The 19,049-nt window shown below is 36.9% G+C and overlaps 1 protein-coding gene and 1 long non-coding RNA gene across 2 annotated transcripts in view; one reads left to right on the top strand and one right to left on the bottom strand.

Annotated features, from left to right (window-relative positions):
- Positions 1-15,008, top strand: part of susd2.S (sushi domain containing 2 S homeolog) — a 76,166-nt gene extending 61,158 nt beyond the window's left edge. The window contains exons 26-27 of the mRNA XM_041580402.1: positions 12,734-12,830; positions 14,794-15,008. Of these exons, the coding sequence (XP_041436336.1) occupies positions 12,734-12,830; positions 14,794-14,845 (149 nt within the window). The 3' untranslated portion in view covers positions 14,846-15,008. The remainder of the gene's footprint in view (positions 1-12,733; positions 12,831-14,793) is intronic.
- The window catches only part of LOC121399500, a 75,330-nt gene that overhangs the window by 32,167 nt on the left and 24,114 nt on the right, over positions 1-19,049 (bottom strand). The window lies entirely within an intron of this gene.

The following is a 19,049-nucleotide window of genomic DNA, read 5'->3' on the forward strand; positions in this document are numbered from 1 at the left end:
ATCCGGCCCTGTTTGTAAATGAAAACAGGATCTACAGAAGCTATAGAAAACTGGCACATAATTTAAAATAAAACTCTTGTTATAGAAATTTTAGGGCTCATCAACTATTGTAACCGCAGTTCAGTTAAGCAAGTTTTGCACCTGTTATTGCATGAATCTGCACCATTCATTAAAGGGGACCCGTCACCCAAAAAAATAATTCCAAATCCTATTTTATCATGTTAGTCAAGCAAAATGAACTTAAATTACATTGTAAAAAAGATTTTGAATCTTGTTTCCTTCCGTCTGAGAATTAATAATTATAGCAAGCACCCAGGAGCCATTTTGTGGACACTTATTAAGACAAGCCTTGCACCATCTCAAAATCATATTTGTGCACCAGAACAGGGGACCTGATGTCCATCCCCATGCACTGGTTACACAATTATATGGTAAAGAGAGAGGGGGAATGTGGGAAGTGCAGAGACATCTAGTAAGTGCTAAATGGAAAGTGAAAGTAATTTCCTGCCCCGCCTCTATGCCTAAGGCATAAAAAAAACATGGTAACTTGCACTTGAAATGCACTTACACTATGTTTGTAAATGAGTCCTTATATTTTTCCATGATTAAATCATTATTCCGGATTTGCAAACCTAATAAGTGTTCTAATCAGTAGCATAAGATGTTACTGGAATGACCTAAGGAACTGCTAAGGCCAGTCTTCTGCTCTTATATGAGCATTAAGTAAAGCAGTGGGTTGCCAGGGGTACCACAAAGGCATTGTCGAGAGAGTTTGGCTGTTCTTGCCTGTTGTTGTAGGGGAACAGCTGTGGGATGAAAGATCTAACAATACATTCCTCCACAAAAAGATAAAAGTGAAGGAGCAAGCAGGGACGACAGATGCTTTGAAAATCTCACCAAATCTTCTGATTAGCTGTGAGCATCTCAGAATAGCATTTGATGGCCAAGAAAAACAAAATGCCATTAAGATCTGCACACATATGTGGATTATTTATATATATATATGAAGCCAAAGTTAGGTCTAATTCTGACTTTACTTCTCTCTAATCTCAGTAAAAGTAATTGCATAGCTTCCCTTTTACCAGTAAAGTAAAACCCCAATCCTACTTTATGGTATATCCCCTTACTAGTCACAATTAAACTTGATGTATTTTTTAACTATAATCAAATTTTTTGTCTCTAGAATATGCAAGGATAGAATCAGTTTGTCATAATTGTGTTTAGTTGTGGAAATAACTTGATTCATTTTTAATGAGGATGTAAAATCTTAAATATTTTAATACGTCAGCTTGCTTGATTGCCTCAGATACTCTCCACCATTAACTGCTATAGAAACGCTACAGCTTTTAATTGACAACGTTTTCAATAGAATTTTCGATAATGTGTTTTGCATTTGATAAATCTAAAAATTCAAGTTTGAAAAGGGTTGCTTTTTTACAGTATTTTTCTAAGTGTTAGGAAAAAAACTACTAGCATTGTGGGTGTCTCTAGAGAGGGTAAAGTAGTGGAAGCTCCTAGGACAGCCCCACCTGTCATAAGTTTATGGACCAGAATTATTAATACTTAGTAGTTTTACCCAGTGGTAACAATGATTAGCACTCAGTAAAAAAATATTGTAAATTCCAGATGTCACTTTAATGAGAAATTATTCAGATGCGTAAGTGAACTCACCATAGGATGGTGTTCAACTCAAACTTGAACACATGATTATCTGTACCGAGCATGCTCGTAAGCGCGTCATCACTGTGCATGCGACGGGGGAAGTTGGGGCGAGCAGGCCAGTTGGGTCACCTAGGGCACCCGGCTGGCCTGCATCTGGTTGCATGCGCAGTGATGTCACTCGCTTACACGCATGCTTGGCAGCATTGTGCGCTTACGCACATGCGCAAGACAACACTCTCGTATCTGCAAGTTGAGTCTTGTGAGCCAGTGAGTCTGGTCTAGGGGTAGGCAGAAGAGGTAGTTGCTGAACTATAGTACTGTACTATAACTCACATGCTAGCAAATCCGAGCAACACTGATCTTATGCTGAAGCATTTTGGATATCAATACAAGAGCCACAATGGGAGTTATTTTACAAATAGGAGACTTTTTTTTATACACAAAACATTACTTGTGACTTATATTGAACACTCACCCTTGAGGAAGCAAGCTTGATTATGATAGTGCAAATATACTTAGTCTGCATCTCTCTTTTGAAACTCTCTCAATATACATTTTCAGGTTTATCAAGTAATAGTGACAATATTATGCAGACGTACTAATTTTTGGTGGACCTTTTAGTTCAATATTAACAGCAGTTACTATTAGTCACAATATCATGATAACATAATACAATACTTTGTAATTGAATTGCTTGTGCCACAGAAGGGAGGGACCCCTCCTCTTACAGGAGTCTTATGGTTTTTAATATGTATATAATAAATATCGCCATTTTAACTATACTCAATATTATAAGTATTAATAAGTATCTTATTATTTGTCTTTCTGGAGATGAAGTCCTATTTTGTTTCTTGTTCTACATTATCTGTACTGATAACACCTTCCTGAATGTCGGGAAAATACCTCATAATTGAGCTAAAATTTGACCTTGTTGGGAAATGTCCTGGGAAAGATTACCCAGCTTGAATTTGAATAAATTGGTTTCTATGCTCCTCTACATTTTATTTACTTGTGAATTGAAAGTGAAAAGTGCTAAAATGGATGCCCCTTCCATGCTTTATATTGTGCTAGTGGCAAAGCCCCTGTACAGCCTGTTCTGATGAGTTATGCAAAAGGGCATCCATTGATGCAAGAAAACCCTAGAATTTCTTCCAGGCACTAGTTCCAGGGCTCCACGTGCAAGTTGTATTGCTACAGATTCCTGCCAAACAAATTGATCACTTCCAGCACTTCAAACAAAAATACATGGGAAATAGTTCCCATTTGTAAACAAGGCTTTCTTTCTCATAAGCAACCAGTGAATTTGTAAATACTTATGATACGGTTTTGGGGGATAAAATTGTTCATATGCAAGTTTGGGTATCTGGCTGAATATAAAAAAAAAAGACAATAGGTTCTCGTTATGTGGCAAGAAAATGAAAAATTCACAGTAACTTGTAAATATCATATCTGCGATCTCTCAACAAATCTTCATCCATTTTCTAAATTTGTTTTATTTCAGTATATAATGTATAGAGTAAATATTATCCAACAACCAGGACTCTGGTCATGGGTAAAAAACAGCTGAAAAGTGAAGAATGTCTTGGTGTAGTTTATTATCACTAAATCTGAAACAAGATAAACTGCCTGTGTCTTGTCAGATTAATGTGTGTGGCTGCAACAGATGCTACTTGTGCTGCTTTCAACTTCTGCTGCATTAGCTTTCTGGGCAATGACAGACAGGATAATAAAGGGCCTTATTATTTCTCTCTGTGTTTGCAAACACAGGAAAATCAAATTATGAATGCTGACAGGCTTAATGTACAAAATAGGTCTTGACCAATCTGTTAATGTTTCCCATGTAACCAGACACATAAGGATAGAACAAGAACTTAATTAATCCTTTAGCTATATGCAGGCCAAAGGGCAGACGCAATGGAAATTGATCAGTACATGATTAGTCTAAAGACAGACATGAGTACACACGGTCACAGGGTGCATCTAGACATACTTTAGAGCAGTGAAGGCTTGAGAATACAGACAGGTGCTTCCATGTTTCACTTTTAAAGGATGCTGTTTACTTAGAGACTTTACATAGCTTACCGTTATAAACATTGTTTTTTTTTTTTATCTTTCCCCTGAAAGAGAACAGGGCCCTGTGTTCCCAATTTTATTATACAGGTATGGGACCTGTTATCCAGAATGCTTGGTTTTCCAGATAACAGATCTTTCCATAATTTGGATCTTCATATCTTCATAAGTCTACTGGAAAATCATGTAAACATTAAATAAACCCAATTGACTGGTTCTGTTTCCAATAAGAATTAATTATTTTTTTTTATAAATCTGTTTTTATTGATTTTTGAAAAGGAGAAAAAGAAAACAAAAAAAAGAACGGTATACAACAGCACAGTCAATACAGAGATAGAGCACCAGGAACAATACAGAAAATAGCATCAGTCAGATAGCCATGCACAAATGCAGAATGACTCTACATCAACAATCTCAGGAGACCAGACCGTAATGAGCAGCATGTCGAGTCTCGCTCGCCACAGGTACATGGTTACGCATGGTGATGGCCATAAAAGCATAAACAAAGGCATTGTAAATAACTCATGAGACGATGGAGCTGTTCAATCTTCGCGTTATCAGGGCTACGCAAAATAACATATAGCCTGGGGTGCTAGAAATTTGACCATAGAGTGCCGATGTATCCGGTTTTGGAGTCAGTACATAGAGGGTACAGTAAGAAAGAGGTAAGAAAAGAGAGAGGGAAGAGGGTCTGGGTAGAGGAAGGTGAAGGGAAGGTAAGGGGGGGAAAAAGAAGGGGAAAAAGAGAAGAAGATAACAGAAATGGCATACCGGCCTGGGGATATCCAAAGTCGTAAATGGCGTGGTCGAGCTCAAGTCCACTGATCACTGATTGGAACCTGCTAAGGGTGAATAATGATCCAATATAAGCATGATAACAACGCTACTAGTCTGGATGGGCCACATGGGCAGATACTGCTGGCACCCATCGCCTCCCCAGGGAACTCAAGAAAGAGAAAATAGAGAGTGATAAATAGAATAACAGGTCGAATCTCACACGGTGCACAATTGGACATAAGAATCTGAATTGGAAAATGCAATCCAGTGATACCATTTAGCCATGAAATTCTGGAAATCACTAGCAGTTTCAGTCTGCAGCTCCTCGAATTTATGTATCTCTTTGATCTTAAGCAACCAATCTTTCACGGACGGACTGTCTGTCTGTCTCCATTTAAGGGGAATTAATGCCTTGGCAGCGTCTAGCATTATGGGAACAAGAGACTTCTTGTATGTCTTTAGTGGCAGTGAGGTGTCATGTAAAAGGACGGCCAAAGGGTTATCAAGGATTTCTATATCTGTAACAGTTTTGATAGTGTTGCGTATTGAGGTCCAAAAAGAGTTGAGTATAGGGCAATCCCAAAAAATATGCGTCAGGGTACCGAGATGTTCCTTACATCTCCAGCATGTAGGGGAGACTGCCTTGTAGATCTTGCTCAACTTGGTAGGGTAACGGTACCACTTAGTTAGTAATTTATAGTTAAGTTCTTGGAGTTTAGCACATTTAGAGGATTGGTGTACCAATAGAGTAATTTTTGCCCATTGGGCGTCCGAGACAGGCACGGTCACATCTCGTTGCCACTTGTCTTTTAAGATAGAGAGTGGGGTTGGTTTGAGGTCTATAATGTGTTTGTATATCCGAGAAATCGCACGGCTTGGTGGGTTTTCCAGGGACCAAATATGTTCCATGGGGGTAAGAGTAGGTCTATCTTTATGAGGTGGAAATGTTGCCTGTAGAAAGTGCCTGATTTGCCTATACTTAAATCTATCTAGGTCAGTCGGCGTGATATTAGGCAATAGTTCGTCCAGGGTTTTCAATTTGCCACGACGGTAAAAACAATCAGCTCCTGCGTGTAAGAGAATGTCCCAACCCCTGTAGCTATCTAGATTCAGGCCTGGTGTGAAGGCAGGATTGCCAAGAACCGGAGATAAAGGGGAGGGGGAGTTAATCCATTTGCGTGATTTAGCTAGGTTGTCCCAGGTGTCTAACGTGTATTTAAGTTTAGCATCTGTTCTATCTCTATACATTCTACTAGCCGGAGATAACCAGGGAGCCGCCCACAAAGGGGTTACCAGGGATTCCTGCTCTATCTGTATCCACAATTTGGTCTTCCCATAAAAGGCCCAGTCTAGGCATCTGTTTATAATTGTGGCTTGATGGTATATCTGCCAATCTGGAAGACTTAAACCACCCTGTGTTTTAGATGCTCTTAGTGTTGACCTCGCCAATCTCGGGTTTTTATCCGCCCAAATGAACTGTTTCGTGAGAGTATGCAGTGTTTGTAAGGTCCCCTTGGGAGGGGGGTATGGGATGGCCTGTGAAACATATAGGAAGCGGGGGAGAATGTTCATTTTAAGGGAATTAACGCGGCCAAACCACGATAACGTTTAATAAGAATTAATTATATATTGATTTGGCTCAAGAAAAAAGTACTGTTTTATTTATAAAGAGAATATGGAAATCACATTTAAAAATTTGGATTATTTGGATTAAATTAAGTATATGGGAGACGGCCTTTCCATAATTTGGAGTTCTCCGGTAACTGATTTCCAGATAATGGATCTCATACCTGTTACCTTGTTTATTAAATTATTTTAAGAAAGCCTGTTTGTTATATGTTATATTTTAATGTAAATTAGTAAATTGCTGGTGCTATATAAATAAATAAATGATGACAGATGTTCTGATGGTATGAGTCCTCCTACCATTAGTGATGGGCGAATAAATTCGCCTGGCGCGAATCAGCAGCGAATTTCCGGACGCGAGTCCGAAAATTTGATTGGGTCAAAATCGGCTCGCATCAACACTATCCGGACGCCCATTGACTTTAACGCCGGCGTCAAAATTGACGCAAGCGACTTTTCGGATGCTGGGGCACAATTGACGTTGGCGTCAATTTTCGAGTTTCACTTATTTTTCTCAGTTATGTGGGAAATTTTTCAGCAAGCAAAACGGGAGAAATTCGCCCATCACTACTGACCATTATCTAAAAGGTCTGTTTTATAATTAGCAAGAAAGAAAGACCTAAAAGCCAGATAATAACTACTGTACATGTCCTATTTGGCCTGTTCTGCAAGACTGCAAGATAAAATGTAATAGTTTCTCCTTGAATCTTCCTTAGTTCAAGATCTACATACATTTTAAGTTCTCATACTTAGTTACTTTTCACAAGTGCATGGTTTCTCTATGGTTTCTTTCAATAACAAATACTAATATGGATGAAGTGAGATTAGCACAGACCTTATTCATATGTGAGGAATGTATGTTCCTTTGAGTTGGTGGATGTGGAATGGGGGGCCAATGGAAGGGTCTATGCATTCCTTAATTTACACAAGACAACTGTAGAGATGCATTGTGTGCTGCTGTCAGGAACATACCATGAATGTTATTTTCTCACATTAGTCAGGGATTTCTCTAAGCTTGATGAAGTTTCTAAAAGAATGTAAACAATTCCACTATGAAATCTCAAGTCTGTTTTGAGGGTCCACCTGTTTGAGCATTGGAAAAGTTACAAGAATCCAAAGGTGGTTACACAAAATTGTTATATGGGAAATAAGTGGGTGGACACAGCACATAGTAACCATACATTTGCTGGCATACTGCTCTCCAATAACGACAGATAACTGAATGCCAACAAAAGGCGCCCTGGGGTAGCTCAGAGATGCTTTGTTATAGGATCTCTGATTTGAAAACCCTTATCCAGAAAGCTCCAAATTTCGGGAAGGCCATCTCCCATAGATTTCATTTTTAAGCAAATAGTTATTTTAAAAAATAAAACTGGACCTTGTACGTGATGGTATCTAAACTGTGTGAATTCATAATCCTTTACATCAGCCATTCCATATAACAGATCCAATACCTGTACTGCCAACCAGTTATTTTGCAGCTGCATTCTCATAAACGAAAGTGCTTCAAATGAAGAGACCTTTGTAGAGACATTAAGGGGCCTATTTATTAAACCATGTTTTTCGAGATTTATTTTGCTCTGAAGCTCTTAAAAACCTGAATCTGAAAATACTCCAGCTAAAACCTGTCAATATCATGTAGAATTGAATGGCAGATGGTTCCTTAAATAATTGGAACATGTTTAAACCTTCAGAATGATCAATATCAATAGTTTTGGGCTGTTTGACACTGGTTTTCATTTGATAATATAAAAAATTTGTCTCCAGGCTGCAGCTACAGTGGGACCTGGACACCCCAGTCCAACACTGCAGATTTGTTGACTCACTTGGATTCTACTGAACTCCGGCTTCACCAAATCAGCTAGTTCTTTGAGCCAACTTTCTTTAGTCCATGTTACAATGGCCATGGGCAAAGCATTGACTTTACTAGTGAATCTACTATAGCTTCCCCCTTTAATATTGTGACATGTAGGCTGAGAAGATCAGTAACATAGGGTAAAAATAAGAAGATAAATAGATATAGATACATATTTGAGGAGTTCAATCTAAAATTAATATAGGTGAGTATTTTTCTATAGTTGGTTAAGGTGCATTTGATATCTGTGCACTGGATTTCCCCATCTGTATAGATCAGGTCACTGTTGTTGATCTAGTCCTGTTAGTTGTTCGCAATTAAAAGGAGGGTGGGGAAGAGTGTGAGCAGGTCAGAATCCTCGAATTACTGTGAGGTCTCCCAGTGTGTTTCTGGTGCCATGATGCCTTCTGCAAATGCAAGTTCTTGAGACTGTAGTGTAAATTCCAGTAATGAGAGAGCACATAAATATCACATCATAGACAATCAGGATGGCAAGTGGTAGTGGCAAGTTTGAAGATGCATTTTGGCAGAGTTGTAAGTAAAGTTTGTTTTTGATTATATGGGAAAATAAAAACAAGATAAAACTCTGCAAAGGATATATTTTTGCCTTGGAGTCCAGATTATATCAATTCATCTACAACCAAAACAGCAGTTGTGGCCTCACAAAAATAGATACAGCTGATGTTAAAGGTACGTGCACCAAAGTATATCCTTGCACTTCTTTAAAGTTGAGCTTAGCAGCAGTGTGTCCTTCCCACCTAAAGAATCATGTGCAAGCATCATAATGACACCAACTGAACTTGGGCAATTTTGAGCAAAATTTCATCAGATCACCAGCATATTTGTGCACATATTGCCTTATTGGGTATAATTTAATGACAGATTGAAAGGTCTACACTACTGTGTTGAGCCATAAGGAACTAAGTGACTCCAACTCCCCAAACCAGATTTCCTTGAGAGCAGATCAGAGGTAAGGGTGTGCTTTTCCCAGCTGGAAAGCTCCTGACAGGTTTATTTGCCATGAAATATTCATGCTTCTGTGTCATTTATGGGAATATAATTCTGTCATCTCATCACATTAAAGAATAAGGACTTCAACTTCAAGAATTAAAAAACATTTTTCTTTTACAAAAATGCCTACCATAGACTGCTGGAAGGCTATTTGTCGGGTTTTTTTTGCTTTTTGTGAAGTTTTATTTAGTTTAAGGAAAGTTTCCATGGAGCTTCTCTGTTGATGATTACTTCTAATATGCTTCTAATTATAAGAAAAGTGGATTGGCTCGCCTGTTACAACTTCTTACGCTTTTTCTCTTGCTGAATCAAGTGTACAATAGTTTACATTCCAAGCGTCACAGTTTTAATGTATAATGAAACCGACACATAAAGCCAAGCTCATTCAACTAAAGGGATGCCAAACAATAACAGTAATTATCATTTTACACAGCCTACTGCATGCATGCAAATTACTCCTATTATCCTATGTATTTAAAAGTATGTGCTGATCTAAATGTTTGTTTTTCCACATCTGTTGGGCTTAGATTTTTAGATTCAGGTGGATATGTGCAGTATATTTTATATAAAAAACTGCTATTACGATAAGATTTATTGTATCTGAAAAATACTTTTTTTGTGATTTGCTACCTTATGTTGCTTTCAATTGTAATATTTTGAAAGATATATTACTTAAACTGTTTATGGTATCAAATAATCCTTCCTAGGCTGCACAGCAAATATTCATAGTAGGCCATTGGTTTCTACCCATTGGAATTGTTTATCAACCTGGGTTTTAGAACCATTAGCATTCTTGTGTCGTCACCCTGCAGAACGGCAACCTGGCAAGAAACCTTTAAGGCTCCTCGATTGTTCTCAGCAAGTTGATATGAATTGCAGCCTAAGAAAGAGTAATATATTCCCTATGCATGTCTATAATTTAGCAGTCACTGTTAAATGAGGTTGTCTTCTGTGACTATTGGCAGCATCTTTCCCTACTATTATTATTATTATTATTATTATTAACATGTATTTATATAGCGCCAACATATTTCAAAGCGCTGTACGAAATACCTGCTATCCCAAAGTCCCTTCCCAGAGAGTATTATCCCCACTGCTACTATAGGCACCATCTCTCCCTACTATACCTGCTATCCCACAGTCACAGTCCCTTCCCAGAGACTATTATGCCCACTGTTACTATAGGCACCATCTCTCCCGGAGGAGATGTTACAAGAGAGTATCAGATTTCTGAATGATAGGAGAATGCCTAGAAAATTGTGGGACATCACATGGCTGTCATTACAAGGCAAATTATTTGTGAGGAGAAATCTGAGTTATTTGAATATTGTAGACAGGGAATGTCCTTGGGGATGCAGAACAGAGGAGTCGCAAGAACACTTCTAACTGGATTGTCAAGTTTCACGCTCCCTGAGAGAAAGTGTGGCTAACCGGCTCAGTCTGAACCTGATTAAAAGTTTAAGTTTCTCTGAGTTTTCCTATGGAATCATTGGAAGTCACAGAACTGGGAATCAAGATAGGATGACCCTGTATATTATTATAGCGATTATACGATACCATCTATGGCACATGAGGTGCAGGCTAGTCAAATTCATCTGTCAGTTGAGACTGTAACCGAGGCGATATACAGAGACATTATGTTTATTAAGACAAGAGAATGTAGATCTTCAGAAACAGTTAAAATAATGTGGGAAGGTCTTTAATTTTTGTGATGTTTTGATTTTTTTTCTGTATTTGATTGTAACAGTCTGACTGATTGTTTATGTTCATTGTAATTTGAATATTTTAAATAAAATTCTCTCCCTACTATACCTGTTATCCCACAGTCACAGTCCCATCCCAGAGACTATTATCCCCACTGTTACTATAGGCACCATCTCTCCCTACTATACCTGCTATCCCACAGTCACACTCCCTTCCCAGAGACTTTTATCCCACTGTTACTATAGGCAACATCTCTCCCTACTATACCTGCTATCCCACAGTCACAGTCCCTTCCCAGAGACTTTTATCCCACTGTTACTATAGGCATCACCTTTCCCTACTTTTTTGCAGCCTTTGTACATTATGTTCTGTGAAGTAAATGATCCCTCTTGAGTGGCTTACCATCCCTTTTCTTTCTTTGTTGAGTGTGAAGGTTCAGATTTCCATTCAGCAGTGTCTTTAAGAATTCTATGTATCCAGAAGGGGTGAGTCCAACTGCTGATCACCTTCTTTGACTTTTATTAAGTTATGAATGGACACACTGACATTCTGTCTAGGATCCTTTCTCGCAAAACACACATTCTAGTAATATAAATTTCCTCATGTAGCAAAAGAATATGATATGTACATGTGTCCAAAGGCACTTGGATTACTTTTACAGGTAAATAATTAAAAGGATTGAGCAATTGAACATGGGTCCCTCAGCCTGTAAACACACCAGTGTCACTAGTGAAACTTATGGAGTATATAAAGATTGTCAATGTGGAAAGGTTAAACTTCTTGTATGCATCTCTGATTATGGCCAACTTTGCACACAAGGTGACAGAAGTATTTCTGTACTTGTTTGTGCAATTTGTCACTCAGGACTGACATAATGGGAGCTCCTCTACCTCTTACCCACCGCCAGACTCGTGAACTTTGCACCCTCACATGTTTATGTAGCGTTGCTTCCACCTGGGGCAAGATACGTGAGATATGGGCATGCTGAGTGACCCAGTTCACTTGCAGTTTTCTAGCCAAGCATATTCTCATTTTCAAGGATCTGGTTCTTGTCCTATCAAATGAGACAATTTTGAAGATTTCGGTTCATAGAGCGAGATTAAAATGTAAACTTCTTCTCCTTCATTGACACAAGAAGTAGGAAGCAATCTCTTTAAAAAAATATACACTGATATACTGTTTAACCCAAGGCAGCCATTCTACAGCTACATGCTTTGCATCTGATTGGTTCTTTTGGACATTGAGCAAACAGTGTTTCTGCTAACTACATATTGTTTCTTTTCTTCCCATGTGGGCCAATGGAATGATTTATTTGCAACAATGATACCATATAGTTACATAGTTACATAGATAGATAGATAGATTGATAGATTATATTGGCATGGGATCCATTATCCGGAAACCTGTTATCCAGAAAACTCCAAATTAAGGAAAGACTGTCTCCCATTTAAGCCATATAAACCAATTTTTTTTTAAATTATTTCCTTTTTCTCTGTAATAATAAAACAGTACCTTGTACTTTATCCAGACTAAGATACAATTAAACCTTATTGGACTGAAAACCAGTCTTAAGATATGAAGATCCAAATTACGTAAAGATCTGCTATCCAGAAAACTGCAGGTCCTGAACATTCTGGATAACAGGTTCCATACCTGTATATGTATATATATATATATATATATATATATATATATATATATATATATATATATATATATATATATATATATCATCTCTCTCTCTCTCTCTCTCTCTCTCTCTCTCTCTCCACCCAATCTTTTCTTAATTACCTTCCCTACCTGGTTTATAGTGGAATTCTACTGTAGCTTCGTTTTTCAATAACCCATGGACATCAGCAACCATTAACCCAAGACTGGAACATAACTAAATGTAAAAAAAAACGTATTGTTAAAAAAGCCTGAAACATAAACCAAGCTGGGCTGAGTACCATAAGTCTCTTTGGAACATGTGTTCAAGTGATTGTTGCTATTTTCTTTAAGAAAACTATGCTCTTTGTTTCATTCTAGATAATACCCTTGGTATTGTGCTTGGCAGTGTGTTTGGATTCCTGACTCTCTTGATCCTAATTGTATTGATCGCCCTACATGAGAGAAACCGCAGTAGGTAAGTGGATAGAGATGTTGGATACAGCCGAGCACTAACATTTATTGCAGGTGAACATAAACATTTTTAAAACATACTTTTTAATATCACTAATCAGCAAGTGATTTTTATAAATTTCATGGCAATAATATTCATTTTCTATTTTCTTCCCTTCTATATTTGTGATTTATTTTTACCGTATTGTGCATAAATAGAAGAATTTCCAGCAGTTAAAAATGAGAAGCATCTTTATTATACATCAAGGGGCATATTTATCAAGGGTCGAATTTCGAATTAAAAAACTTCCAAATTTGAATTAAAAGATACCAACCGAAATTAAGTCGAAGTTTTTTTTTGGGCGAATAGGTCAGTTTTCGATCAAATAGGTCCGTATTCGGCCGAATTAGAATCCTTCCAAACGAAGGAATAGCGCATTTGATCGAATTAGATTCAAAGTTTTTCCAAAAAAAACCTTAGATTTTTCAAAGTCCAATTTTTCAAATTCTAATCGAATTTGGACTATTCCCTTGTCAAAGTACACAAAAAATAGCTAGAAATTCGCCTCGACCTTTGATAAATCTGCCCCCAAATGTCAGTTGCAGAACAATCTCCTTTAACTCACGTTTTCTGGCATCAGTTGCTTTTTTTACATTTCGGTTGCAATTTTTTCAGAATAGGATTTTTTTTAAAAAATTAACTGATCGGGTTTAGTTGGTAAGCTTTTATTTTTTTAAAAAAAGTCATGCTGCAATGTATATTTGACCCATAATAATTTGTACATACTGAAGATAAGTGTTCTTTTCTTTATAATCTGCAGTTTGGCAGCCATGATATCCTCATTTTCAAGGCAGGTACAAGCAATATCCTTACAATGGAGAATAAAAACAGTCAGAAGGTTGTTGGCCAATTAGTGGGGCCAAACAATGACCTGCCATACATATATCTGGCCAGTACTGCATCTGTCCTTTGTCAATGGGTCTGCCTAAGCCAATAATATAATCTAATTGTTATGCCAATGGTAAAATCATTGGTTCAGCCCAAGCTGGATCCTTAACTGGGTGAGCAGTATAAGCAAAGACCCACTTCGATAAACTCACCTAACAAGTATTCTTTCTATGGCCAGCTTACATTTGCCTGGTCATGTCTCAATGATGTCAGACTATTTCCTGCTGGTCTTCTAGACCAGTCATTCTGGCTTCTTGTTAATGGTTTTTCAACAATAGGAGGACTATGGTAAAAGGTAAATGTTGTGGTCATCCAGCCTTAGAGACATTAACCACTCAACATTTTCATTTGACAAATTCAAAGGGATCAAAGGAAAAACTATGGTACCATGACCCTTTAAATTAAGGATACCATCTTTATTTACCGTCCTTGAATGCTTTGCATGATAGACACCATTTTTTTGTTTGTTTGCCTGCTGCAGTCAGTCGGCAAGAGCTGAATACATAACTATAAAAGGTGAGTTTTGTTTAACCTTGTATTGAACTGTGGGATATTATTTTCAATTCCCAAGACTACAGTTTGAAAATATTAAAACCAAACATTCTCAGTAAAGGCAATGAGTTATTGATCAAGTCAAACAAGAAGAGCCTTAGAAGTAGATGCGTCCTTTCTTTGAAATACTTGACCTGTTTGGGATAGTTCCCAGTTGTGTGCTGTCATATTTATGCACCTGCATAGATAAAAGTGTCACATACAGTGAATCCTAAAAAGACATAATTGATATTATGTTTGTGTTGGAACCTTGATTGCCTGTCTCCTGTGGTTTACAGAACAAGACTTCTAGCTTCCAAATGGCTATAAATTGAATAATTTATAAAAAAAAAAAAAGTGTGTAGTAAGTAGTAGCTGTCAGCAGGCACAGATTAAATCACTGGTGCTTCTTTTATTTTATATTTAGATATCACTCATTATCCACTGGCAACCCAACACAGCCAACTAATTTTGAATATTAATAACCAGATACTTTTTATTTCTACAGGAAGAAAATAATTATGCCTCCTGTGGCATTCCAGCCATCCAATGAACCATAGGGAAAGCCATCCAATGAAAATGCTTTTGGAACTTTATAGCAGACTCAGCTTCATCTTTTTTTTTTCTTATTTAAATGTGCAACATTTCAGGGATTTTTCAATGTGCTAACAGCAATGTTGTCTTTAATATTCTGTTATAATAAAAGCCACACTCCAGTACCAAGCAATGACTTCAGCATGAAGACACATGAAGACAAATTTGAACTTAGATATAAAGAAATCATAAATACCTATTTTAAAGAGCATTTCTCCAAAAATTATGCACATGACTTGAAAAGATATAGAAGAAAAGGCTATCAATCAAAATAACAGTGGGCAAAAAGTAATGTAATGTTAGCTTTCACCAGTGGTTTTTATTTGTTTCATAATTTTGCTAGTTTATTTGCAATTTTTTTTAAAATGTGCTTCTAAAGCTATAAATAATATCTAAAAGCCTATCTTGGTATTTACAGTGGGTATTATGACAGATTTACAGTGGCAGTAGGAGAATAATTTGATGCAAATTCATGATTTATTATGATTCAGTTGTAACAGCTACTGAGGAATACTCACGGTTCCTACATAGGAACCTTATCCTTTGCTTCTGGGGCCAAAAGCAAAGGATAAGGGGACCAGCCTATAGCCCAGTTTGGGTAGGATTTGAGGAAAAAGATTGAAGCCCATCTTGAAGGCCAGTTAGGTTTGAACACTTGTTTAGTGTCCTGTATATTCTTGGAACAGATCCAGCAATATTTTTCTTATAACTGTAACTTTGTTAATAGATAAGGGGCCCTGACCAATTATTAGACCATAAAGGCTGGGTGAGAGGTATTACTGGAATCAATATAGCCCAAAGAGTACTGGCCTAAAGCATTGTACACAAGTTATGCTAAATAATCAGTTATGTGAGGAATTACTTTGGTTCCATTTGTTTTTCGCATGGCAGGTTAAATATATATCCTAAGTGGAACCACTAACGTATAGCTTTGTAAGTAAAAATGTTTTATACATTTTAAAATGTAATATTAATATTTTTTCCTGAACAACTGTCATAATTTCCAGATCACAACCTAGGACAAGTTTTGGCCCATACTCAATGCAATAACACAATTCCCATCATCCTCAAACACCACATTAACTTCATTATTCTACAGTAATTCCATCCCATCAAGCTCCACTATGTTCTGGTACAGATTCCTAACCCGGCAAAGGAGGCTTTTAATTTCCGGGCTGAGTTTGTTACAGAAATACTATCGAACTCTAACAGTATTTAACTATTAAAGAGATTCTAAACCCAAACAATCAATTGATGTATAATTGCTCAGGGTGCTTCTGAGAGCTTTCGCAATTTACATTAATTTCTGTGATATTAGCATTTTTAGACTGCTAGGGGCAGATGTATTAAGGGGCAGATGTATTAAGGGTCGAATATCGAGGGTTAATTAACCCTCGATATTCGACTGGCGAATTAAAATACTTTGAATATCGAAGTCGAAGGATTTTGCGCAATTCGTTTATCCTTCGATCAGAAAAAACTTGGAAAGCCCATGGGGACCTTCCCCATAGGCTAACATTGACTTCGGTAGCTTTTACGTGGCGAACTAGAGGGTCGAAGTTTTTTCTTAAAGAGACAGTACTTCGACTATCGAATGGTCGAATAGTCGAACGATTTTTAGTTCGAATCGTTCGATTCGAAGGTCGTAGTCGAAGGTCGAAGTAGCCAATTCGATGGTCGAAGTAGCCAAAAAAAACATTCGAAAATCAAACTATTTTTCCTCTATTCCTTCACTCAAACTTAGTGAATGGGCCCCTTAGTGTCAGGCTTTTAGCTTACCTGAATGTCTATAAACCAGGAGCTAAATGAATCCAGGAAGTACATTTAGCCATAGACAATACCTATGTAGACATTCTAGTCCTTTAAAAGCCTAATATAACACTGTGTAAAACTATGCTAATATCAAAATAAATGTAAACTACGAACGTGCTCAGAGGACCACTCTGAATAAGTTTATAATAATCAATTTTTTGGGGGTTTACATTCCTTTTAGCTCTATTACAACTAATATCAATATGTCTGTGTAACAGAGTAACGTTTCAATTTATTTTACATATTACTGACTGTTTACCATGTTCTAAACAACATGGCTCCACATTTAACAATATAATTCTTCCTGTAACAACATGGTAATAGTATTATCACTTAGACCATAGTAATGTCCACAGTAAAGGTACATTGTTTGTTTCACAGCATATCAACACTGACATGTTGAGTTTTCAGTATTCGTAGAATGCTTTCTGTGAGCAAAGACAAATTGCACAGCATATTTGCACTCACTTCACTGTGTAAACTGGAATATTTTTCAGCAAATTATTTAAACATGTTGGGTCATGATCTCTATTAGCAAAAACTGTGTAATTTATTTTCTGTATTATTTAAAATCTCTCTTGATGATATTTTCATACTCAGACCAAAATATGAACACATATTATATGTAAATCATAAAAGTGCATTCTTTAATATTATGCAGATTATGTTGAAGAATAAATGATGGCTAAAATGCACTAAACCTTTCAGAATTCAGCTCCAACTGCTGTATTTAATAGGATGAAAGGTTAATGAATAGATGGTATTAGCCATGGGATACCAGCATTTGGGGGACATAACGTTATATACATCAGTTATGTCCAACTTGCAGGCCTCCAGCTTCTGGTCAACTGCAATACATACAGTATCCCACAGACAGGATGCAGGGAGTTATAGATCAGCAATAACTGAAAGTTTGCAATTTGGACATCCTAGATTTGTGTCATTTTGCTCCACATTGGATGGGACTGAAACTTCCTTCATTGTGGGGCCTCAGTTTCCATAATTCTGCCCCTGGATCTGTTATGGAAAAACATAGCCAAGAGTGAAAAGAAGAGTCCAGTGACTTCATAAGGAGCACCTCTGACATTGACTGGAACTATTTGACCACAAAGAACTACAAAGAATGTCTGCATTGAGGCACACTCAACTCTAAACCAACCTCTCTTCTTTGCAGTTGTCCTGTCCATATCTGATGCCACCCATTGAATGTATGTTCTGCACAAGTTTAGTGTATGCCAGTGCATTGGTGACATGGCTGGACTGCCGCCAGAGCAGATTGTGCTCAAATGTGGCAAATATTAAAATTATATAATTTGTATTGTTTTTGCCAGTTTGCATCTTTCATAAATACCCCAAATAAACTTAAAAAGGGGTATATAACTGCATTATGTTTCACAATAATAAAACACCAGAACTCACACCAAAAGTCTTTTTTTGTAAAAATTAATATATCATATAGTAGTGATCGAAACAGCAAAACATTCGCGAAACACATTTAATTCAATGGGTGTCAAAATATATATTTATTTTTTACTAAAACGTTTTATTCATTTTTTAAGCATACAAGGAGAAACCAACATAAAAAATACAAAAGAAAAAAAATACAATCCCCAAACAATACAAATCCATATCAAGAAAAAAAAAACCCTTATTAGCGTTCGGGCTAAATACAACTATGGACCTCTTAATATGTTCAATGTTTCTTAGCCCATAATTCTTAAACATGTAGGGGCACATTTACTTCGCTCGAGTGAAGGAATAGAATAAAAAAAAACTTTGAATTTCTAATGATTTTTATGGCTACTCCGACCTTCGACTACGACTTCTACTTCGAATCGAACGATTCGAAGTAAAAATCGTTCGACTATTCAACCATTCCATAGTCGAAGTACTGTCTCTTTAAAAAAAACTTCGACCCCCTACTTCGCCACCTAAAACCTACCGAGGTACAAATTTATTAAAGTCAATGGGCATTTTTTCTTATGGCTACTTTTTTGTCCAAATGCATTCAAGTCAATAGCCATTTTTTCTTAGGGCTTCTTTTTTGTCCAAATTTATTAAAGTCCATGGGTGGTTTTTCTTATGGGTGTATTTCTCTGCAACTCTTTTGTTGTGGCAAATTTATTTTTGCCTCAGTTAAAAAAAATTGCAGATGGCAAAATGCGGAATTTCATCGCAAATCCATGGCAAGCGAAAAAATTTGCCCATCACTAATATTGTATCAAAAGTTCTATCTATTGATGGATTTAAAGAAAATGCCTATGCCAAATCCAACTTTCAATAACACAAATGATCAGCAATTATACGGTATATACAAAATGTCAAATAAAATATTTACATTATTTTTGACAATTTAGT

Source organism: Xenopus laevis, chromosome 1S (assembly GCF_017654675.1).
Source record: "Xenopus laevis strain J_2021 chromosome 1S, Xenopus_laevis_v10.1, whole genome shotgun sequence".
Taxonomy (NCBI): Eukaryota; Metazoa; Chordata; class Amphibia; order Anura; family Pipidae; genus Xenopus; species Xenopus laevis.